Source organism: Rhamphochromis sp. 'chilingali', assembly GCF_963969265.1.
Source record: "Rhamphochromis sp. 'chilingali' genome assembly, chromosome: 6".
NCBI lineage: Eukaryota > Metazoa > Chordata > Actinopteri > Cichliformes > Cichlidae > Rhamphochromis > Rhamphochromis sp. 'chilingali'.
In genome coordinates this window covers 13,996,447-14,020,958 of record NC_137933.1, presented here as the reverse complement: position 1 = coordinate 14,020,958, position 24,512 = coordinate 13,996,447, and the positions used below count along the sequence as shown (strand labels likewise).

General features: G+C 43.2%; 2 protein-coding genes across 5 annotated transcripts; one reads left to right on the top strand and one right to left on the bottom strand.

Moving 5' to 3' along the window:
• Nucleotides 1–57: 57 nt before the first annotated feature.
• On the bottom strand, nt 58–20,464 carry nnt2 (nicotinamide nucleotide transhydrogenase 2). Of its 4 annotated transcripts, XM_080884484.1 has the most exons (23): nt 18,321–18,953; nt 17,756–17,821; nt 17,492–17,658; nt 16,543–16,772; nt 16,020–16,219; nt 15,850–15,937; nt 15,619–15,707; nt 15,345–15,532; nt 14,653–14,786; nt 14,334–14,525; nt 13,676–13,826; nt 10,540–10,701; nt 10,338–10,448; nt 10,083–10,228; nt 7,524–7,719; nt 6,574–6,807; nt 5,888–6,048; nt 5,536–5,715; nt 5,298–5,457; nt 1,044–1,125; nt 752–870; nt 308–423; nt 58–207 (listed from the first exon to the last, which is right to left on the bottom strand). In XM_080884484.1, exons 3-23 carry the CDS (start codon nt 17,619–17,621, stop codon nt 61–63), a joined length of 3,216 nt encoding a protein of 1,071 aa, XP_080740610.1. In that variant the 5' UTR covers nt 17,622–17,658; nt 17,756–17,821; nt 18,321–18,953; the 3' UTR covers nt 58–60. The 4 variants fall into 4 exon arrangements, with proteins under 4 accessions (XP_080740610.1, XP_080740612.1, XP_080740611.1 ...); XM_080884486.1 differs by lacking the exons at nt 17,756–17,821; nt 18,321–18,953 and adding an exon at nt 20,342–20,464; XM_080884485.1 differs by lacking the exon at nt 17,756–17,821.
• On the top strand, nt 19,153–24,507 carry afg2b (AFG2 AAA ATPase homolog B). The gene is made up of 11 exons (XM_080884487.1): nt 19,153–20,187; nt 20,376–20,976; nt 21,103–21,288; nt 21,409–21,693; nt 21,933–22,118; nt 22,389–22,547; nt 22,650–22,859; nt 22,958–23,185; nt 23,755–23,889; nt 24,044–24,169; nt 24,287–24,507. The coding sequence occupies exons 2-11, from the start codon at nt 20,383–20,385 to the stop codon at nt 24,422–24,424; spliced, it is 2,247 nt and encodes a 748-aa protein (XP_080740613.1). The 5' UTR covers nt 19,153–20,187; nt 20,376–20,382; the 3' UTR covers nt 24,425–24,507.
• Nucleotides 24,508–24,512: the final 5 nt, after the last annotated feature.

The window sequence follows — 24,512 nt, the reverse complement described above, 5'->3', positions numbered from 1 at the left end:
CCAAAAATTTTAATAACTTTTAAGTTCTTAACAATTGTACACGGCAGTAATGAGTTGTAATTAGTAGAAGGTCTCTCGGATCTTTGCTTGCAGACTGTCACAAGTTTTCTTGGCATCTCCCAGCAACATAGATGTGTTGGGCTTGTAGAAAATGGGGTTATCTACTGCAGCGTAGCCCACACCCAAAGTACGCTTCATCACTATCACCTGGTGGTAATAGTAAGAAAAGAAGGTGGTATATGATTAGATTTTTCTTATTTTGGTACTATATCCTCAAACACATTTCATCTAATAAAGGCAGACCAACCTGTTTGGACTTCCACACCTCCAGGACCGGCATGCCAGCAATTATAGAGTTGGGATCTTCTTGCGCCGCCGAATTCACCGTGTCATTGGCACCGATGACCAGCGTCAAGTCTGTCTCTGTGGGTCATAAACATTTACACGTTTACGCACAAGGCGGATGAACTCAAACTCCGGCGCTGCACTAATCTCCCTCCACCATAAACAGAACCATGTGTGTCAGCCTGCGTGCCTGGTTGCTAAGAAAACAATGAGTGTTGTCCTAATAACTTGGCACATCCAAGTATCCAGACATAACATGTGGCCACTTCAAGCGCAGATGAAAAGGAACGGATGCGTTTATTACAAATCAATTGAGTAATTTAATCCAACACCTCCCTGCCAAAGTGACGTGTAACGGTAAATATAACAGATCTTTCTAGAATTTATTTTTAAAAACGGAGCTTGCCTGGGAAGTCGTCATTGATCTCATCCATCTCCAGGACCACGTCATAGGGAACGCCAGCCTCGGCCAAGAGTACGTTCAGCTGGCCGGGCATACGACCGGCCACTGGGTGGATGCCAAACCTGTTGGAGATGTTACAGCACATCACTGATTTTTCACTGAAAACTTGTCACTCACTCACACACACACACACACACACACACACACACACACACACACACACACACACACACACACACTGATAAAAGAATGTCCTGCCTTGTGTGTGTATATACACACGTGTGTACAAACTAACCTCACAGTCTTGCCTTGTTCCTTCAGCATCTTCACCATATCTGCAATAGGATACTGGGCTTTGGCCGCACACAGACCCCAACCTAACAACATAAATATAGAAACTTGCAATAGCTGAGCAAATTGGCCTCTTGAACTTAGTAGGAATATAATGGTTATATCTTATCTACATACTCCATAATCCCTTTAGGTTGCTTGAGTCTCCTGTCAAACAGCTTTTCTTTTATTGGATGGGTGCCTGGTCATAGATAAGCATTTCACAGCTATTGTTCATTTCTAAATGACAGGCACAGCAGTCCTGCAGGACAACAGTAAAGCCACATATTCATCACCCTTCATTCCTTCTTTTGTCCTCCACCACCACAAGACTCCTCTCTGTGTTAAATCATAGCAGCCAAAAGTCTGAGAGACATTTTTCTAAGGAAAACTTTTGCATGTGTGGTGTGCATTGGGGTCCCCTGCGTGCAAAGAGCTAGTTACCCTCTGTCTGCATAACCCCTGCTTAACCCTGGTGGTCAGGTACCTTCTAGAGTTCAGCATTACCCCTAATCGAGTTTTTCCAAGCCAGTGACTTGTATCCTGTATCTTCTATAATTCCCCAAACAGCCGGAGCCTTCTGTTTCCTCACTGCCGTGCTTTGTTGTTGACAGCACATGGAGAGTCTGGACCGAATAGCCCTTATGATTTTTCACTGTTTCTCTAATCAAACCAGCATGTTCGACCACACAGCTGTCTCTGCACCAATTCGGAGCCATTGGAAAAAAAACAGCAATCCTGGTATCCAAGCTACACGGAGTGGTTCCTCTCGCACAGGCCGTTCAACAGCTACTCATTTGTCAGACAAGTCTGGCTTTTCTGCTTAATAAATCATGATGTGGGCATTATCTCACACTCTGAAATCCAAACCACCATTATTTAGGCCCCGTGGACAGTTTGTGAACAAACTACTCCCTCTTGTGGTCACTACAGTTCAGCATTCTGAGTTTAATGAAAACGCTACCATCAGATGCCTGACCATTTCCAAGTACTCTGCAAAACATTTGGGCTTTCCCAGAGCTGTTTTTGATCTCACAGAGCAACTTTTTTTGCTTGGTTTTTTTGGTCAGGTGAAAGCAGTTATGTGGGAGATAGATGATGGTACTGATCTAAACTAATGATCTGAAAAATGACATTTGGACTCCACGCCATCTACTGACAGGAGCACCAATATAAATCTCTTATGTTAGTCCAAGTTTCTTTCTACACCTGTCTACACCCGTCTCTAAAGGGCTCCATCTGTTTCCAGCACCGTCTCCACCCACAACTGGGGGAAAAAAGTTTTTCTACTTATGTAGAAGATTTAAAGCTTCCACCAAAATTTGCTTACAGACAAAGTGGCAAATGACAAAAGTAGCTGACCTTTGAAGAAAAATATAAATCATGGTGGAGCATTCTTCCAATGCACTGATTGCAAGCTGGCTTTAGCCCAAATTCTAACAGTTTATATCAGTTTACATAATTTTTTGTGCAGCACTAAAAAAAAAAAAAAAAATTCCCCAGATGAAACAACTTATAGCTAAGGACTTCAAAAATGAGGAAACTTTGGATGAAGCACAGTGTTATCTAACTTGCTACCTGCTCTTCATGTCTGCTTAAGACTTAATTAAGACTTAAGGAAACACTTGACCCCTGTTTCAATTCAGGGGGTCAGTGTTGACATTGTGGAGGACTATAAATACCTTGGAGTACACATTGACAATAAACTGGACTGGGCTAAAAACACCACAGCACTTTACAGGAAGGGCCAGAGTCGTCTCTATTTTTTGAGGCGACTGAGGTCCTTCAACATCTGCCAGAAAATGCTGAGGATTTTCTATGAGTCTGTTGTGGCCAGTGCGATCCTCTATGCTGTTGCATGCTGGGGGAGCAGGCTGAGGGTCGCAGATGCCAACAGACTTAATAAACTAATCCGTAAGGCCAGCAATGTTGTGGGGATGGAGCTGGACTCCCTCAAGGTGGTGTCGGAGAGGCGGATGCTGTCCAAGATAAAGACAATGTTGGATAACACCTCCCACCCACTCCATGACATGTTGGTCAGTCACAGGAGCTCGTTCAGTGAGAGACTGAGATTACCGAAAAGCACCACTGAACGACACAGGAAATCATTCCTGCCTGTGGCCATCTCCCTGTACAACGCATCCACTTAACACACTGTTTGCTGCTACAACTACACATGTTTCTTTTCCAACTATTTATTTATGAGTGACTTATGTATGTATGTATGTATATATATGTATATATTGTACTATTCTTAGTTAGTGTATTGTCTGTCTTGTCTTAATGTTGGTTTAAAATGGAGCACTGTAACAAAAAATAATTTCCCCCAGGGATCAATAAAGTATTCTGATTCTGATTCTGATTGAATTAACAACTGATAACACAACACACCTGAAACCAATGTTGGAGTGCCAAAAACAGTTTCTTAAATGGCCATTTGAAGCTAACACAAAGAAATAGACATACCAAAACACTTTGTCTCCATTTTAACTCATCTGTTTAAATTCAATCTTTGAGCTTAAAGACATGGCTTCATTAACACATAGATGCCATTACAGGTGGCTATATATCTGTCTGCTGGCCTTCACCTCAGCTAATTCATTTTGCTGGAAACCCTTCAAACGTGAGACCCAGGGAGCCAGAACTGGCCAGCCAAAGAATCCAAGCTAGCCCACCGAATCAGCTATGGAAAAGACTTACAGCTTTTCCTACTAATAAAGACCTTCCACATCGATTATACCAAAGTAAATTAATAGATAAGCAGATCACAGAAACTTCCCGTTTTTATGCTTTACAATCTTTTTTTTAAAAGGACATTATCAGTCTCTTAAATAAACAAAGGGGATTTCGACCAGTCCAGCCCACTTAAGGTCAAAGTAGGCTGTACGTGGCACAATGTAAAATGAGTTTGACATCCTTCCTTTAGCCCTGCATTTGTAATGCTTATCTGATAAATAATATGGCACGCTCTGAGACAGCCAATTAAAAAAAATTAAATAAAATCCAAGATCCAGTTCAGTGAGTAAGATTGCATTATTTTACCTGCATGTTACATAGTATACACAGTAGACGTTTATTATGCATTTTCTTAGTGCATTATGCTCAAGTTGTTCTCCATATTGGACATGGCCCAATGACTCGTCATTTTAAAAAAAAATTAAAAGAAATGATGTATCTTCATTCGCTGCAACCTGGAATCCCTCCCCAATCAAACAGGGTGTTACACCAAAAACCTCCTTAGAATAGCTTTGGTCACTAGATTGCTGTGGTCAACCATATTTTGCCACCATTAAATATAAGAGCAGCGCAAGGTTATCACCAGCAGGTTGGGGGGAAACAAACAAAAATAAAACAGCACATTTTCCCTATCAGCCTGTAGATGCCAGAAAGTCTAACCTCTAGGCTTTTATGAATAGGGTCTTCATTCACTTGATCCAACATGACGACACAGGATTCTTCTTCTCTCGCTCTCCCTCTCTCTTCTCCTTTCGGCGTCTCCCTTTAGTGGTCGCCACAGCAATTCATCTGCCTCTATCTCACCCCTCCCCAGCATCCTCGTCTGTCACACCCACCCTCTGCATGTCTTTCACTACATCCATGAATCTTCTCTGTGGTCTTTCTCTTTTCCTCTTGCCCGGTAGCTCCATCTTCAACATCCTTTGTCCAATATATCCACCATTCCTCTTTTGCCCATCTCTGAACTATATCAGCTTTGCGTCTCCAACTTTGTTTCCAAGCTGATCAGCCTGCTCTGTTCCTCTGATGTACCCAAATGAAAATCTTAGCATCTTCAGCTCTGCCAACTCCATTTACGCTTCCTATTTCCTAGTCTCCAAACCATACATTACAGCAGGTCCCTCTACCATCTTGTAAACCTTTCCTTTCACTCCTGCTGCTATCTTTCTGTCAAAAATCATCTCAGTCTTTCCACTATCCTAAATCTCCACCTGCTCCACCCTGCCTGAACCCTTTTCTTCACCTCTCTTGTGCACTGTCCATTGCTTTTGGATGGTCGGATACACTGCTAATCAAACTAGATAGTGCAACCTAATAACTAAATACAGTCACTTACAAGTGGGGTACTATTGTGGTAATATAGGTACCTACATTAAACGAAACAAACTGATAAAAGATCAGTTTCACAGATTGGTTGGTTAGAAAAAGTTACCAATGACAAAGCTGAAAATTACATTCGAGACATCTGTAAAACAGTGTGTACCTGGAGTAATGATGATGTTGTTGGCTTCTTTGATTATGTCAATGGTTTGGTCCACATTGACCTCGGTGTGAGTGCCAACAATCTCCATGGGCTTACCACCCAATGTTGAGGTGGTGCCGTACCCGCCCAGGATCACGTTTGGCAGGGAGCGGTTCATAGCCTTGAGGAAGAAGCAGCCCAGTGACACGTTTGTATCCTTTTACTTCATGCATAATGCTGGAAATGTGCATCTACTCACCACACACATGATGTAGGAGAGGATTGCACCAGAGGAGCCAATCAGCGCTCCAACAATTGTCATGAGATTGTTGTCAAGCAAGAAGCCTTCGGCACATAGTGCCCATCCTGAGTAGCTGTTCAGCACAGTAATGACCACGGGCATGTCAGCACCTCCGATGGCTGCTGTTAGCGTTACACCCTATGACAGGTTGAATCAGAAAAACAAACAAGTATTTTAACATATTCCAAGTTAGCTAAAACAATTCTTACATTAAAAATCAACTGCTGAAATGTAAATTCACTGAAAGAGATGTTGCCAATCCCCCCCACCCCCTGCCTGTTGGCAGCTTTAATAATGGTCACAAACTCACCATGACAGTGGAAAGCCCAGACACTCCCAGCAGGCACCCCATGCCAGTACCATAACTGGAACTAAGCATAAAGGGCACCATGCCTCCAACAGATGCTGCCATCAGACTGGCATTCAGCATGTGCCGTCCAGGTAGCAGCAGGGGGGCAGAGCTCAAAAGACCTACAACCAAAAAACACATTTTTCAGAGAGGGAAGAGAAACTGTTCTCACACTTTTGTAGGGTTTAAAAGGAACAAGACAAAACAAGTGAGCGTGCTTTTCTTTAACCAGTGTCAGGTGTCTTTGAACCCTCAGACTTATCTGCGAAAGCCTCTAATCAGCTGTCTGAGCATCTGTCTCATCCACAAATCAGCCAGCAACCCTCTACCAACCACAGCCATCCAGTCACTGGCCTGCCCTTCCCATGGCAAATTACCAGAGAGCTTCTCATGTGTTCCTCTTGATTGGTCGGCCTAAAGCGCAAATTAGAGAGTGCTGACACTTACACAGAAACTCCTGGATTTAAGAGGGGATCTTTGGCTTTCAGTAGATGAAAGGAACAATCAGCAGCCGGCCAGACAACCTGATGTGTTTTCATAGAGATTTGTGTGTAATAAGAAGAGCTATGGTCAGATCTGACAGGGACTGACCTCGTCAGATATGGACTGACAATGTGCAAATGAGAGATTAGTGTCAGATCGATTACCTTGAAGCTTGCCATAGGCCACCAGTGATCCACTGAATGTGACGCCTCCGATGTAAGTGCCCAGGTAAGCCACAGTCTTGAGCACACCTGCAGCTGGGTGAGTATCCAGGTGAGGGTACTCAATCATATACTCGGCAATGCATGTGAGAACAGCCGCCAGGCCCACAAGGCTGTGGAAAGCTGCCACAAGCTGGGGCAAGTCTGAGATTTCAATACGCTTGGCAATGGTCAGACCTGTAGTTGAGATATGAAGAAAGTTTAAAAAAAAAAAAAAATTTAAAAAAGCAGCCAAAAAAAAGTTAAACACCAGAACTACACTTCGCATGCACATTGGCAGAGTCTGACTGCTAGAAACATTTAGGGCATTGAAAAAAAAAACATGAAATTAAAAAAAGAAGAAAGAAAAAAGGGGAAAAAATGGTTAAAAGGCAGACACCTGCTTCTAGTTATGGGGCCTGTTCTTCAAAAGGTAATCCCAGGAGTTCAAAGTTGAGGATTTAATTGCGTTTTCTTGAAAACTAAGCGGCTCTTAATGCTGTGTGTATGCGCTCATTCTTAGGATGATTACACTGCCATTCATCTTCCTGCTTCTTAAATTACGATTAACATGTACAACAGAGTGATTGATGCATGTTATGAATTAGCTAGGAGGAGCTAATAACGAAACAAACCGCTAGACTTCAGAGGAGTCATGCCGAAACTTGATCAATTTGTTTTTTATTGAAAACTGAAACCTTGAGGTGCTACGTTATTTGCAAGTCTCCTTCACATGACCCAATGAAACAGCAGGGCATACCGCTTGAGTTGTTATAAGATGAAATTAGAAGCGCTGTGAAGCTACAGTGGGCATTTTGCAGCACAAGAGGTTTTTTTGGGGGGCAGTTTAAGTAAAGAAATATCAGTGAACACAATATTATATCCATTTTAGTTGAATGCATGGAGCCACCTACCCAGGGTTCCCCCACCGGCCATAGCCAGAGACATCTGAGACAGCAGCTCCGGTGAGGGTTTGAGGGCACCGAGGGTGGCAGCAAGGCCCCCTGCCACTCCCATCATGCCGAGGGCGTTCCCCAAGCGACTGCTGCTCTGGGCAGACAGGCCGGCCAGCGCCCCGACACAGCACAAACCTGAGCCCAAGTACATCATCTGAGGAGAAAAAGTGAGAATCAGCATTTTATCATAGCTACATGTTGAGAATGGATCAATAAGTCATCAAAGAATCGAGAAGCAGGATGAAAATTAGTTTAAAGATGAGAGGTAATCCCAATTAAATGAAAGCTTCTGATCTAGACCTGACATCAAAGTGGACCCAGTCTGTTAATCTACAGGGTTTGTTTGTTTTTTTTTTGTTTTTTTTTTTTTAAAATAGTCTTACATTCTACTTATCATCTTTGTATGGCTCACACTTAAAGAAAATCCCTATATAGCCTCTACCAGGCCTTGATACAGCCCCACAGTGAACTCCCTCAAAGAAAAGATTTGAATAGCAGGTGGGTTGGTTTCTGTGCTCAAGCCAGAACTGTGTACCTGACATGACCATAATGAGAGTTTCCCCATCTCACTGACTCATGCAGAGCCAAGAGTAGAAAGGGAAAAAAACATGTTTAAAACGCATCCACTACTGCAGTAACAGAATCTATGTGAGAGAAAAAAATATATATAAAAAGCTTAATAGGTTCTCTAGGGCGCATCGTTCCAAAACCAGCTGAGAGATCCTCCCAGTACAGCATGCCCAAACACTTCACCTTGGCGGTCTCTAACCAGATGCATCTCAGAAAATTCAAATATTTAAAAGAAGTTCAGTATTTCCCATCAGTTAGTTACAACAAGTGAAAATTTTATATATTGTAGACTCAAAAAAATATGTCATTAGAAGAACAGTATAAATACCTGTAAATGATTCAGCCTACTTAATACACACAACCACAATCATGGAGAAGACTGCTGACTGGACACTTGTATAGATGATTATCACTGAGTCTCTTCTCAAGCAGGATCATTGACTCTTTTCATAGAAGGTCATTAATATAGCACATCAAAACACGTTAATGGAAAGTTGACTGAAATGGAAAAGTGTGGTAGTAACAAGAAAAGTGTCCACAGGTAATAGGGACGCCTGCAGCCTTGAGAGGTTTGTTAAAAAAGAAGTTGATTCAAGAGCTTTGGAGAACGAGTGGACTGAGGCTGGGGTTTGATCTTCCTAAGATCAAACAAAGATCAGAGACAAAGTCAAAAGCATCTTACCTGGGTCAATCTAAAAAATGACTGGACTATTGTGCAGTGGTCCGAAGCCTTTCTTTGCAGATGAAAGTAAATTTCACTTTTTATTTCTAAATCAAGGTCCAAGAGTCTGGAGGGAGCGCAAAGAGGCACACAAGCCGAGGTGTTTGAAATCCAGAGTGAATTTCCTGCAGTCTGATGGTTTGAGATGCCACATCATCTGCCAGTGTTGCTGATGTTTGGCCCACTGTGTTTTATCAACTCCAGAGTCAGTGCAGCTGTCTGCAAGGAGGCTTTAGAGAGCTTCAAGTTTCCATCTGCTGACAAGCTTTATGAAGATGTTGATTTTCTTTTCCCAGCAGGACACGTCACTTTCACACCGTGCCAAAACTAGTACCAAATGGCCTGCTGACCATGTTATTACTGTGCAAGACGGGCCAGACAACTTGACCTGATGAGAAACACCTGATCCAATACAGACAAGCTATCAAAGTAGCATGGGCTTCAGAAACAACTCAACAGATCCACAAGCGGATTGCCTCCATGGCAACCTGATGCAGTAATTCATGCAACAATCCAGTACTGAGAGCAAGAACAAACACACTCTTCAGAAGTTGGACATTTCTGTATTTGAAATCCTTTTTTGATCGCGCTTAACTTTTCTATTAAACTGACATAACTGCATTTATGTTCATATATGGTAAGCCATATTTAAAGTTAACATAATATTTCAGTTTCAGTCTAATAAATATAAAAATTAAATTATGCATTTATTTCATGGTATCTTCATTTTGTAAGATACAAATTTATACATGAAATTAGATGCACTTTCTAGCAAGCAGAGGTCACCACACTAAAGTACCAGACAGAGTACCATCTACTCTACAACAGCGGTCCCCAATCCCCGGGCCACGGACTGGTACCGGTCTATGAGTCGTTGGGTACAGGTCCGCGAGAGTTATGGCTCGGGTGTGAAATTTATGGTTTTCAGGGTTTTTATCATTAAGTCGGTTTCCCTCAGTCTTTTCCAGTGTCTTATGAATAAAACTTTTTTGCTACCAGTACAGGTTTTATTTTGTTGATTAGTACAACAAATCCAAGACATCTTAAAGGCCGGTCGGTGAAAATATTGTCAGACATAAACTGGTCTGTGGCACAAAAAAGGTTGGGGACCGCTGCTCTACAAACAATTAATTTCACTGTCACGCTACTTAATGCACATTACATTAAGTAGGGGATTGTCAGTGGAAACAAATCTGAGTGAGATGACATGATGTGCATCGTCTCACCTGCTCGATGCTGTACCCAGCAGCCACAGAGGCTCCATATCCTCCAACAAATGTAGCCCCAGGCAGCAAATACAGGTAATTGTACTCAGGAGGGTCGGTGGGCCGTTTAAACATGTCCAGCATCCTCTGGGTGATCAGAAAACCACCTGCACAGGTGCAGAAATAAATGAATGAATTAGCCGTTTTCATTTGTTTGGGTGGGAAATTTTTTATGTTCACTGAAGCCATTTTTGTGTCCAGTGTTGAATGTCACACCAGCAATGTTGATGGAGGAAACGAAGGCAGCAGCCAGAGCAAGACTCTCGGGCAGGGAAGAAGGTGTGAGACCTCCACCCATCAGCACCAGGCCTCCCACCGCAGTCAGACCTGACAGAAAAGAATTTGTTAACAAATAAAAAGGAATCACTCAAATATCACCACATCTATACAGATTTTCATGACTTTAATGAGTTCTGACCTGAGATGGCATTGGTGACGGACATGAGAGGTGAGTGCAGAGCGGGGGTCACACCCCACACAGTGTGGTATCCCACTATCCCACCCAAACCAAAGGTGGTGACCATCTGAGTGAAAGCAGCATTGGGCGAGATGATGCCTAGAGCCAGACAGGTAGACAGGCCTAGAGAGAGACAGAGCAAGGCAGTGTTGCTGTTGCCATGTTTGTGCTTTCCCTGCTGCTGTAGTTTCAAGTTTGGTTTCCAGTCCCTTCTTAACCATTGAAGGAATGGAATAACTGAATAAGACAAATAAACATGTCGTTTTATTACCAGCTATTATGATTCATAGTTTCTCTGAAAGAAGTGAAGCGAAATGTTTGGATTTACTGAAAAATATATTCATCGCCGTGCTCAGTTACAGGGGGGCTTCCAAAGGTCACAGTAAGATCTGTTACAATGACTTGTTTTAAAAATGGAAAAATTACAAAGTCAGACTGGAAAGTAAAGGATTTTTCCCCTCATGAATCTTACAATGAAATCCCAAAGAGACATGCTTAAATTGCAAATTGCTTTTCTTGTCCACATACAAAGGTTTCCAGCACATATCCATTATGTAGAAAAGCAGTCCCACTTTACATTTCTTAGTTTTTGGCATACTTGCCATACCCAAATGTTTCAGATCAAACAGATTTTAATATTGGATAACCTGAGTAAACAGGTTTTTAAGGGGGAAAAAGCCACCCCAACCTACCTGAAACTTCTATGTGAAAAACCACCTCCCCCCTAAATGTAATAACTGGTTGAGCCACCCTTGGCAGCAAGAACTGGAAATGGGTCTCTCGTGACTGTGGAGGAATTTTGGCCCACTCTTCTTTGCAGAATTGTAATTCAGCCACATTGGAGGATTTGAGCACGAATAACCTGTTTAACCTCCTAAGACCCAAACTTCATGGTATGCATTTGTAATTTCGCTTTGCCATTTGGGCTGATTGGGAGCTGATGAATGTAACAACAAAGAGTTACGCAATTTATTTTTTTTAACTGATTTTTGTTTCTGAGAAAAATGAGAGCCACATATGAGGACATTCACATTAAATTTCGATTGAACAGTGGCAGCATGATGTCCTCGTAAGTGGATATCAGGCCCTTGTAGAGCAAAGTTTAGTATTTTGGTCTAGACAACCCAAAATGTGATGTCCACATATGTGGATGCCAGGTCCTAGGAGGTTAAGGTCAAGCATCTAAATCTGATTCAAGTCCACAATTTGATTAGACAACTCCAAAACCTTCATTTTGTTTTTTTAAGACATCAACAGATGGACTTTCTGGTGTGTTTTCAGATCACTGTCCTTCTGCATAACCCAAGTGTGCTTGAGCTTTGGGCTATAAACTCATGGCCAGACATTCTCCTTCAGGATTTTCTGGTAGAGACCAGAATTCATTGTTCCATCAGTTATGGCGAGTTGTACAGGTCTTGAAACAGCAAAGCAACCCCTGACCATTACATTACCACCACCATGTTTGATTGCTGGTATGATGTTCTTTTCATTAAAGGCTGTGTATGCCAGATGTAACTGGACTCAGATCTTCCAAAGATTGTTTTAACTTTTACCTGAAAGGCCAGGTAGGTTTGGGTAGCTTTTTGTATATCTCAGATTTCTGTAAAGTTATTTATTTCATATTCTGTATAGTTTTTCATATTTATATCCTGTTCATAGCCTGTACATAGCTTGTACTCACTACAGCCTTTACATACTTAGTTATAGAATATTCACAACATACTTCATACCGTGTACATTATAACATACCATAATAGACCCATTTCTGTAGTATACTTACATATCTATACTATTGCTAATATATATTGTAATATATCTATATCACTAAAGCACTTCTGGATGGATGCAAACTGCATTTCGTTGCCCTGTACCTGTGCATGTGCAATGACAATAAAGTTGAATTCTATTCTATTCTATTCTATTCTTTTTTCCTTAATAAATGAAATAATCATTTAAAAACTTCTGCATTTACTTAAGTTATCTTTGTCTAATATTAATGTCACACTAACACAAGCCATTTAAACTAGGGGTGTCCAACTTGAGTCCTCAAGAGCTACTGTCCTGCAGCTTTTAGATCAGGGGTAGGCAACTTCAGGCCTCGAGTGCCAGTGTCCTGCAGGTTTTAGATGTGTCCTTGATCCAACGCAGCTGATTCAAATGGCTAAATTTTCTCCTAACAAACGGCGGATGAGGGCTGCCCGAAGAGTAAACTTCAAGTACTGAATATCATGTCACTTATTTATGTGCAAATGTTTAATAACGAAGAACATTAAAACATTACTGCTGGCCACATGTCGGCAAAGTTATGTGACATTAGTGACGTTTGTACTAACTTGGTTTTAAAGCCTTTACTTTAAAATATACGCCGTTCAATAGCTGACCTTAATCTTACAGAGAATGATCAAAGCTCATGTAGAAACAAACAAAGAAATGAACAAAAGATTTTCTCCTTCATTTCTGTCAAACAAAGCTGTATGATTTAGTATCATGGTTGCTAGGCAACCTGGGCAGCGCAACGGAGGCTAGACCGTCCCATTTCACAAGCCTCGCACTTCCGGCCTTAGCGGTCTTTAAGTACGCGGCCCTTGAGGATCGTTGAGGCTGCGTACTTTAAGGCTGCAGACCCTGAATTGGGATACAGCCCATGTTCTCCAGAGGTCTGGGAATGAACTAATCATTTGATTCAGATGTGCTGACCCAGGGTGATATCTAAAACCTGCAGGACACTGGCACTCGAGGCCTGGAGTTGTCTACCCCTGTTTTAGATGCGTCCCTACTCTAACACAGCTGAATCAGATTGTTGGATTACCTCTTTTCAGCATGCCATCCATTTTGGCAAAGGTCTGATAACAAGCCAGTATTTGATTCAGGTGTGTTGGAACAAGGATGCGCTTAAAAGCTGCAGGACGGTAGCTCTCGAGGACTGGAGTTGGACACCCCTGATTTAAACCAAAAGATAGTGAAAATTGATATTTTACTTTAATTGGATTATTTGCATGCTTTAATTTCAGTACAAATTAATGTTTTACACAGAACAAATCCTCTCAGTGAAGCCAAATGTCCCAGAAGTCTGAATACTTCTGTGTTTGTGTTTAACCTGCAGTGTAGACACCAGCAGAGGTCATGGTGCGGTTGAAGGGCGAAACGGACGCCACTTTCTCGGCCTCCAACTCTGCAACCGTTTTCTGTTTCACCGGCGATGGCGGGACTGTTTTTGGAAGGGGTGATGGGAACATGTTCTTGCCTTCCTGAATGCACCAGAAAACACACAAGAAGACCAGAGTGAGGAGAGAGGAGTCCACAAAAGATTTGCGTGAGAAACAGACAGCAAGACTTTCACACAGTGGGTGAGCTCTCGAACACGAACTCGTGGACGGCACAGGGGATTACGCTAAACAAAAAAGCAATCACAAACCAGTTAGCAGTGGTTTTGAAAGAAATTCTCTTTTAAGGGGCTGAATAATGCTTAGTGTAACAAGAGGTAAGCTGATATGTCCTATTGAGGTTGCGTGCTTATTCTGCCATAAACAATGTGTCAAAGCTAAATTCCTGGAAAAGTGTATTTTGAAACGTTCATAACATTCTTGCTGGGATCCAACTTGAGCTATTCCCAGCTGGGACTCTGTTTTGGTACTCAATTGGCGCTCTAGCCAAGCATGACAGGATCTGACAGCGCATGCTGAGAGGGAAGGAGGGATGCCAGTGGGGATGGAAGCTGACAGGAGACAGTCACACGAAAAAAAACAAAACTCCACCTTCATAACAAGAGTCCCACGGATGACGTGGTCAATTGTTCCATAATCAAATTCTTCTTTGGGCTCATAGTGGAAGTATTCCTTGTCTGGACTAATGGCCTTCAGAAGCTTCAGTATGTTGTTTGAATATAGACTGCTGGCTTGGGTGGCCATGCGGCTGGGCAGGTCTGAGTAGCCGATGTGTGTTACTCCCTAGTTAACAAAAAAGTACATTATTCATACATAAATAAATCATATATATCCCAAATCAGAAATACATCTTTTGCATTCCTTAAAATTATCCAGTTTATCCAAATGTGCAAGCTAGGCCAAAACATACCCTGTAAACATGCAGCTGTCCGGGCTTTGTGGTCTCGATGTTGCCCCCTGCCTCTGCAGCTAGATCCACCACTACAGAGCCATCCTTCATAGACTCTACAAACTCCTTTTTGATCAGTATGGGTGCACGCTTCCCTGAGTGAGCATAGGACCACAGGTAGAAAGGAATGAGATGCATCAAACAGCATCATGCTGTCTAACAAAGAGGATAGTCAATCCGTATTAAAGATGTAGTGACCCTCATGAAAGCGACATTATGGGGTTGATGGGGCTTAAGCCATAGACAGTATAGAAAAATTGGACGAGGCCACTGTGCCATCATACGTTGGTTAGTTAGATCTAGTTGCAAAGTCCAAAGCGGAGGCTTTTCGCCATCGCCACCTCTTTTGAAAGTGATGAGTGAGGGGCAGACTAGCAGACAATTTACTCAAGTGTCAACAGATAAAATTATACGTTGCTTATGTTTAGGACCAACTCCCACGAAGCCTACTGAGTCCTTAGCTGCTAGATTAAATAAAATAAGCCAACAGCGAGTGAAATTCTCAGCACACTTGCAGAGCAATATTTCATATGTTTATCTCTAATTGACGTTCAGTGTTGCTGTGGAAAAGATGAAATAAAAGCAAATAGTGATGAAACTTTTGATGCCAAACGATAAAGGCAAAAGTGGCTTAAAGTACCGATGTGACTCACCGGGAATCAGGGCAGTGCTGACAATAATGTCGACCTCTTTACACTGCTTGGCAAAAAGAGCCATCTCAGCCTCGATGAACTCCTTTGACATCTCCTTGGCATAACCGCCAACACCCTCGCCAGACTCTTTGAGGTCTACTTCTAAAGGCTCAGCCCCAAACGACTTGAACTGCTCCAGAGCAGCTGGCCTGAAAGTCAAGAAGCAGCCAGCCTATCAGCAAAATTCTGTCCATCATTAATAAGCCTGCAGTTTGAGGCGTTGCCAACCTTATACCTGGTATCAAACCCTCTGACTATGGCTCCCATTGACTTAGCTGCCCCGGCTGCTGCCAAACCAGCCACTCCACCTCCAATAACCAGGACCTGTTTACAACAGAAACATCCAAATGTACCAAGATTTCACTTCACACTTCATTTTTTATTTTAAGTATACTGAAAGGAAAGAAAACGCTGTACTGACTGTCGAAATAGATCATGCTTGGTTGAGTAAAACATAGACTATTACCTTAGCTGGAGGCACTTTTCCTGCAGCTGTAATCTGACCAGTAAAGAACCTGCCAAAGTGGTTGGCAGCCAGAACCACAGCCTTGTACCTACATAACAAAAACTCAAGTCACATTTACATTAACTAAACAAACAGATGAAATCTGGACTTAAAAATACATTTTTGTTTACCCAGCAATGTTAGCCATGGAACTGAGTGCATCGTAGCCTTGTGCAATGGTAACTCTGGGCACCTGATCCATGGCCAGCACAGTGCTCTGCCTCTGTGACAGCTTATTCATCAGCTCCTGGTTCTGTGCTGGATAGATGAAGCTCACCAGGGTGGATTTGGGTTTCAGGAGATCTACCTCACTCAAACTGGGGGCTCGAACCTAAAAAGAAAAAAAAAAAAATCTATTTTCCACTCACAATTAAATATAACTGACAGATATGTGGATCTAGTTTGCTTATGTAGCAGCAAATCAAAACATCAGTGCTCATTTTCACAAAGTATACAGATTACTCAAACCAGAGGAGAGTGGTTACTTTGACTGGAACATATCAGGAAGCTCAAAGTGATCATTGGTGTCAGATGCTGCACTGAGATGAGTCTATAGTATGAGGCCTTAAGAAGATTGTTGGTGATTACGGTTTCTGAGCTGTGAAGCTGCAAAGAAGAGTCTGATCTGCGGCCCAAAGCATGCCGGGTACGAACCTTAAGGACCAAGTCTGAGCCGAGGGCTCCCTTAACATCAGTAATGGTGGCTCCAGCATCTCTGTACTGCTGATCGGAGAATTTTGATTCGTCCCCGGCGCCGCTTTCCACCTGCACCCTGAAGCCCTGTTTGACCAGCGCCTGCACCCCAGCCGGAGACAGCGCCACGCGACGCTCATTCTGTAACGTCTCCTTAGGAACTCCAACCACCAGGTCCTTGTAGAGCACACCTGAGGTCAAAAAAACAAAACAAAAAGAAAAAGGGGGAAATAAAACAATGCAGCCGAGAGTGAAGAACTTGGAACTTGTCACACACAAAAAAAATATGCACAAGACATAAGTTTATCTTCTTTTACGCAACAACGCAGCAGGCATGCGCGTACAGCTGAGATTTGCGTTGCTGGAAACAGTGTCAGGTTACACATTTCTCTCCCTACATGGTGTAGTGACCTCGCCACCATGGAGACATTATTAGCAGGTGATTGGCACCAGGCCAGCACACACACAGAGGCCCTGCAGTCCTATGCAGACACACTCCAAAGTCAAACTCAAAAGATTTCAGCAACTCAAAACTTTGACGAGCACTCTGTGCCGTGTGCCTCGCACACAGCACAGGCTCCATACACAAAAGGCTGTCATCAGAATCAGCCGCACTGCTGTCAAGTTTTTACAGGTCACCTTTAACTGACCTCTCGTCCGCTCTCACATGTTAGCAGCTCTCACGAGCAAAGCCGCCGTCTGCTTTATAGCAGCTTTCCCTATTTTGAGAACATCTCTAGCAACCTGCTGCAAACAGTTTGTGATCTGCAGTGGAAGTTTTCCACTCCTTTGGCCGGCCGGAGCTTGTCCTTGAGTGAACCGTTACGCTCTCATTCCTCAAGTCAGACACGAGAAAGCACGCAAGCCCAGCCTGTCCTCTGTGAAGCAGAGAGATTTGTAAATTTCCTACCTCTGGAGGCCTTTTGGTCCCATAACACAGGGAAAGTCCTGAAATGCCTCCTTCCAGGGAACTTCAGATGGACCCCTCGCTGGGACAGAATGACAGAGGAGCTACAGATGCAGCGGAGAAGGGTCGACATGGCTGCTGAGCGTCCGCCCTGAGGCTCCTACTAAGCTCTTGATTACGAACACAAACAAGGAGAAGTAGAGGTTGGCGATAAGGCGACACTACATCTACAGTCAAATAAAAAAGAACATAATTTTTTAAAAATACCCTCAAAGCAAGTCCCGGGCCCCCCTTTCCCCAAGTCACACACTCAGACTATGCGTGCTGCGAGGCCTACAAACAGCAGAGTGACATTTCAGCCGCACACACACATGCAGAGCACAGGGTTGATTACACACTCCAGGCTTCTCTTCGCGAGAACTGGAATTATGACGGCACAGGGGGGAAAGTGTGCCAAGTGTGGCCTGGTTGTTGTGAGCCGGAGAAGAGCAACCAGTGTGCAGATAACAAAGGGGGGGCTGGAGGGGGGACAGCTCAGATACAGTCAAGACTGGAAAAAATGTGGTGTTTACAAATGTTGGTCTGTCTTATATAAAGACAAATAATGCCACAACCAGAAAGACAAAACAAAACACATGACTGTGGAAACTTGTCATACTTTGGTTGATGTTTTGATTTCTGAGTCACAACAACGTTTTGCTGTTTACCTTCCCTCCCATTCATTCATTCATTCATTTTACTGAATCACACTCAAATCACTGCTCCTCATTCTCCAGTAATCTAGTCACACACTCAAAGACCGGCTGATGGACTTGCTTGTTCTCACACTTGCCTTTCAGGTTTCCAGAAAGAGCGGGTTTCACAGCAGTGTCACCTGCGAGGTTCCTATACCCCCAAAATCCTTCCCGTCTGCTTGCAAGGAGAGACAGACGACCTTCCACAGTTTCCTTATCACTGCCGGACTATTTGAGTATAAATAGTAAGCCCACGTGACTTCAGTCATCACCACCTCTGAAGCAGCTAAACTCCTTCAGGCCCTGCGCAGGCTGATACACTGCCACACTCCCACAGAATTAAGGGCTGGATTAAAACGCCCGGGAAGGAAGACACTGGCTGGTCATTTTATTTTAGAGCGGATGAACCGACCGGCTATGGTCCTTACTGTGCAATAAAGTAGCTGTTAAAACAGTATCAGTAAGAACAAACACTTTCAGTCTATCTTGGGCACAAGTAATTGGGGACTACCTGGTGTCGGTGTTGTTAATTAGGCCAGTGAGCATTTTCGTTTCTGCACACAAGGTGACGCCAGAGAGTCAAAGAACGCTGTCCCACCTGTAAATGGTTGGACGGCAAAAACTATTACTGCTCCCTCTCTTTGTTAGTCCCTGTCACGTGATAATGCAATCTTATCGGTTTATAAATTAATATTTACATTTATATTTACATAAAATCCCATAATTGCATTATAGATAGATAGATAGATAGATAGATAGATAGATAGATAGATAGATAGATAGATAGGAACAATTAATAATAATGGTAATTACGGGAATAAAATCATTATTATATTATATTATATTATATTATATTATTCTTTTTTAATGTTTACTTGATATTTGAGGAATAACCTCAGTACAAAACATGTAGCCAAACATTTATTCACACAATAATAGGTCATTTTTAGCAGGTAGGGTTTTTAAAGTATCTTATCCATAGTTTTCTAATGATTGTTGTTTATGGCAAATTCTTTTTCACTTATTTTCATTCCAATCCTTAAACCTGACCATTTTCAGAGAAGTGTTTTTTGTTAAGCTAACCTAACTCTGACTTATGAATCATTCAAACATAAAAAGGCAAAAAAAGAAAAGAAAAAGCATAAAAAGGCACCTTACTCAAGAGATGAACCAGCGTTGTGCCTACACATTACAGACAATTTAGCAAAGAACCGATTTCAAATCTTTTCTTTGGAGAGTTTAGACCAGCAGCCTGTCACAAAACACATCATTTGTTCTCATTTGTTCGGTTGAATTTATGAATTAAAGCCAAAGATAACAAGTTTGACAGGCATAAAATTAGATCGACAAGTGGAGAACAACAGAAGAAGTGACAGGCCTAAAAAGAACAAAAAAACAAATGCAGCAGACAAATTATATCTAAAAAATAATGTCCTTAAGAAACGGGGGGAAACAGCAAAGGCCTCACACAGGACGTGAGAGTTTCATGTGACCATTCAGTTGCTTGGACCTCTAAATTATTGAAGCAGTGTGCAGAACAAAAGGCAGCCAACATCCAAAGAAGAGCTTTGAATGTCTGTCTAGAAGCCTGGGGAACTATTCCTGAAGACTACGTAAAGAAATCACAAGAAAACCTGACTAAGATAGTTCAGACTGTGTTGAAGAATAAAGATTCCTAAACATTCCAAATATTGACTTTTATGTTCACGAAAATTTTAAAAACTGTCTTTGTCTTATATACTGTATTTCCTAGAAGAAGACTTTTACATAGTAAAGTATAGACGCGGAAGATTAGCGTCACCTCACGCAGGAGGCTGTTTTGGTTGGCCCTGTTATTTTAATGCCACATGGATTTTGTAAACAGTAAAGTAGGAGTTGATATGTTCTGTGTAGTATATAGTTGGTATTATCACCCATTTTATTTCTGATTGTTTGGCTGCTGTCGGCTGGTTTCAGCCGTTTCCGGTACTTAAACCTCTTTGGCTTAGACCCATCTTAATCAGAGTTTTGTCCATTTAGCGCCGCTAAAAGAAGCTCTAACGGCTAGCATGTAGCATGTAGCCACGGTGAAGTTTTATGCTGCCTCTGAGTTTCTGCTTCGTCTCTCTGCTTCACTAACGTTACGTGCGTGTCTGTCTCTATTTCCCCATCAGGTGGAGTATGGAGCCTCTGAGGCTGCTTTCCGTGGATCCATCAGACCGGGGCTCTCAGAGATGCAGGCTTGGTCCGGGCATGATGTCGGCGCTGGGTGTGCACCTGGGCTCCCCTCTGCTGGTGTCTGTCTCCGGAGGAAGCTGCCTGTGCACTGCCTGGCCCCGGGCTGACTTGGCAGAGGGCTTCCTGCAGATGGACCTGAAATGTTTCTCCCCCAGTCTTCTCTCTGAGCTCCCCTCGCACCTGAGCCTGGACCCCGCTCAGCTCACACCTGTGGTCTGCTCCAAACTGAAAGGCGTCAGGATAACCGTGATAGTCCAGAGTGTCGATTTCAGGAAACGCACACCGCATCGCCTTGTTCATGAGCTCGTAAAAGACACGCTGAAAGGTGTTTGTGTCCATGATGGGTTTTTAATAAACCTGGAGGATTTCGACACAGAGATCAAATATGTTGTTATTGAAAGCATAAGTCCAGAGTCGGATAGTGCTGGATTCATCACCTCGAAGACTGCTGTTGAGATTGCTGGCGTCCAGACACTCCGACATTACAGGAGTCAGCTGCAGGAGCGGCACACGGTGCAGCTGGGGGGGCTGGAGGAGGTGAATCAATTTAAATGACACCTTACAGCATTTTCTTTCCCACTGTACAGCACCTAATGTGTGTGGGCTTTTTGATTGTTTGTTTGGTTTGTTTGTTTGTTTGTTTGCTTTTTTACAACATTTTAGGTGTCTGCATCACTTAGAGAGATGCTGAAGCTGCCACTTCTCTATCCAAGCACACTGAGCTCTCTCGGTGTATCCTGTCCCAGAGGGGTGCTTCTGGTGGGGCCTCCAGGTGTAGGCAAAACCTTGCTGGTCCGCCAAGTGGTGGGTGAGGTGGGAGCCAGCTTGGTGGTGGTCAGAGGGCCAGAGGTAAAAAAGACGATACTAATCACACCTCATCATAATGTTGATGCCGTCTAATGTTCCTCGTAATACACGAAGCATTTTGCATGTAAATGCATTACCAGTAATTCTGAACAATAATTTCAGGTGGTGGGGGCTCGGCCGGGTGAGAGCGAGGAGACGCTGCGGGCCGTGTTCGAGCGTGCTCGATCGGCAGCAGATGAGGGTCCCTGTGTGCTGTTCTTAGACGAGCTGGACTCTCTGTGTCCGAGGAGAACCAGCTCGTCGGCACCGGAGAACCGGCTGGTTGCTCAGCTTCTCACACTCATGGACGGGATGAATCAGTCTGACCGCTTCCTCATCGTCGGAGCCACCAACCGGCCCGACAGCTTAGACCCAGCACTGCGCCGGCCAGGAAGATTTGACAGAGAGGTGCGTGTCCGCTCACTGTCACGGATCCAGTGTTTTTAATTTTTCTTGAGAAAGATGACATTTGATGACGTTTGTAATTCTTCAATTGGTTTCAGCTGGGGTTTTTTTGTTTGTTTTTTCTGATTATAAGGCAAGATGTACCTTTTTTACTTTTATATAAAATAAATGTCCAGGTCGGTGAGTTGGTGCAGATATGTGTACGTGAGTCGTTAGTCTCTGAGTGTTCGCCTTTCCCACAGATTATAATCGGAGCTCCAACCTTGCAGCAGAGAAAGGCCATCTTGTCTGTCCTGTGTGAGAGGATGCCTGTGTGTCCCAGTGTGAACCTGACAGCGCTTGCACAAACAACTACAGGCTACGTGGGAGCAGACCTCAGTGCCCTGTGCCGGGAGGCCGCCATGCACGCTATACGGGAAGACTCCAAAGTAACCACAGCGACCTGTCACAGCGAAACAAAACACTAGTTTTTGCTTTTTTGCTACAGGAACGACTCACTTTATTGCAAATTGTGCAGCTGTGTTGTAATTGTAAAGTCAAAGTTGAAGCCTGAATAAGAATCACATTTAGAAATTCATCTCAAAAGGCTCACAGTGAATGTGTTCTTTAGATGTGTGAAAGATTACATAGGAAATAATAGGGAGACTGAGTGGATGACAGCTGTAAAAACCTGTTGCTGTTTCTGTCACTGTCTGCAGTGTTCAGGGGAGCAGCTGGTGAGAATGAAGCACTTTCATGAGGCTTTGAAGTCGGTGCGTCCCTCTTGCCTTAGGAGCAGCATGGGCAGGACGGAGCTCTCTCCGGTGACCTGGGAGCAAATTGGAGGCCTGGATGACGTCAAACTCAAACTAAGACAGGTAGCTAATTGAGTGGCTTTGCTCAAAAATGCACATTTATGTATTCGGAGAAAAAACCTTATTACTGGAGGTTTGTTTTCCCTCATTGTCTCCACGTCAAAGAGCATCGAGTGGCCGATGGCGCACCCTGAAGCCTTTGTTCGTCTAGGTCTGTGTCAACCTCGAGGTGTGCTGCTGTACGGGCCTCCGGGATGCGCAAAGACGACGCTTGTCAAAGCTGCCGCTACTTCCTCCAACTGTGCCTTCCTGTCTGTCAGTGGCGCTGACCTCTACTCTCCCTACGTCGGAGATTCAGAGAAGGCTTTAGCTCAGGTTCTTCCTTTTTATAATCTCGAACAGATGAGCATTAATGATTGTGTCCTCCCTTGTGTTTCGTCCACTAAGCCCTGCGTCTGTCTGTCCCCATGCAGCTGTTTCATCAGGCCCGGGCCTGCGCTCCAAGCATCCTGTTCCTCGATGAGATTGACTCACTGATTGGCTCACGGTCACACAGTCAAACACCAAACAGCGTACAGACTCGTCTTCTCTCTGTGCTCCTCAACGAGATGGATGGGATCGGCCTGAAGACTCATGAGAGGAGAGGGACGGAGAAGATCCTCCAGGCAGAGGGAGTCGAGGAGAGTCTCACACCTGAGCAGGTCAGCTTCTGGTTCTTCTCTTGAATTTCCAATTTGTTTTGTTTCATTTTGCTTTCGTGGCACACAGGTGAATGTAAAAATAGCACAGATTTTTTCAGGGGTAGACTTCAGATGTTTGGGGTTGACATCTATTGATCTTTGGCTTTACCCTTTTCCTATCGCCCCCAAAATTTCCACATTTGCTTGTAACAGCTGAATTTTTAAAAGTTGTTTTTTTTTTTTTTAACCCTATTTTGAGGCAAACTCGTAAAGCTGATTCTGTATAAATGGTTTTTGCTGTTACAGCTTTCCAAAGTAACTGCCCTGAAGATCAGTCAACACTATCAGTCGGTTTCTTAATGAGTGAGGTAGATGTGTGGCGGTCATAATAAGAGCTTTTTGAATTCAGATACTAAAGGAAGTAACAAAGATGCGCTAAACGCTCCTTTATTACAGCTTTTAGCGGAGGACACACTGGAGCATCCTTTATGAAAGAGGACATAATACCATCCTGCAGTTCATTGTGACACACCATCCATCCATCTGTTCATAATTTAATCAACACTTTATGTGCTTTAACTGTTTGACAGTTGGACTGCCAGGAAGTGTGCAACAAAGATGTAATGGTTGTAGCCGCCACAAACAGACCTGACTGTTTAGACAGCGCCCTCCTCAGGCCCGGCAGACTTGATCACATCATTTATGTCCCACCACCAGACCATGAGGTAAAGGACTTCTCAAAACAGGACAAAATATATTACATATACCAGCAATGTTGTAAGAAAGACTTACAACATGAAGAGGTCATTTAAAATAAAGTAACCGCGCCTCTCCTGTCAGCGTATCTGTGTTTAATGACCCTCACTTTCTAATATTTAGGCTCGACTTGCTGTCCTGAAGGTGTGCACAAAGCGTATGCCTGTGGGTGCCGATGTGCGGCTGGAGGATCTCGCAGCAAAGACCGAGCTTTTCTCTGGAGCTGACCTGGAAAATCTTTGCAAAGAGGTGACATAAACTTATGAAATGAATTCTTAGACTTGTAAAATGTAAAATCCTTTCTTGGCGGATAGATTTGAAATAACTGAAAATATCTGTTTGTTTTGCTTTTGTTTTTTTCCTCAGGCTGCTCTTTTGGCATTGCTGGACGGGAACATGGAAGCCTCAGACATCAAACACACGCATTTCCTGCGATCCCTCAGCAAAATGAGCTCCTCTCTGACTGCACAGCAGATCCACAAATATGAAACTCCTCCCCGATGACACACATAATGTTTGACTGATCTTAAAATTGTATCATTACTCAAATATTGTTTTAAAATAAAATAAAAAATTCTAAAATTTGACACAC

Coding starts and splice junctions, on each gene's coding strand:
- afg2b (XM_080884487.1), top strand. CDS start 20,383: ATGGAGCCTCTGAGGCTGCTTTCCGTGGATCCATCAGACCGGGGCTCT. Junction 20,977..21,102: donor AGCTGGGGGGGCTGGAGGAG/GTGAATCAATTT, acceptor ACAACATTTTAG/GTGTCTGCATCACTTAGAGA. Junction 22,860..22,957: donor CAGAGAAGGCTTTAGCTCAG/GTTCTTCCTTTT, acceptor GTCCCCATGCAG/CTGTTTCATCAGGCCCGGGC.
- nnt2 (XM_080884486.1), bottom strand. CDS start 17,621: ATGTCGACCCTTCTCCGCTGCATCTGTAGCTCCTCTGTCATTCTGTCC. Junction 15,708..15,849: donor GAAAAGTGCCTCCAGCTAAG/GTAATAGTCTAT, acceptor TGTTGTAAACAG/GTCCTGGTTATTGGAGGTGG. Junction 871..1,043: donor GAACAAGGCAAGACTGTGAG/GTTAGTTTGTAC, acceptor CATCTCCAACAG/GTTTGGCATCCACCCAGTGG.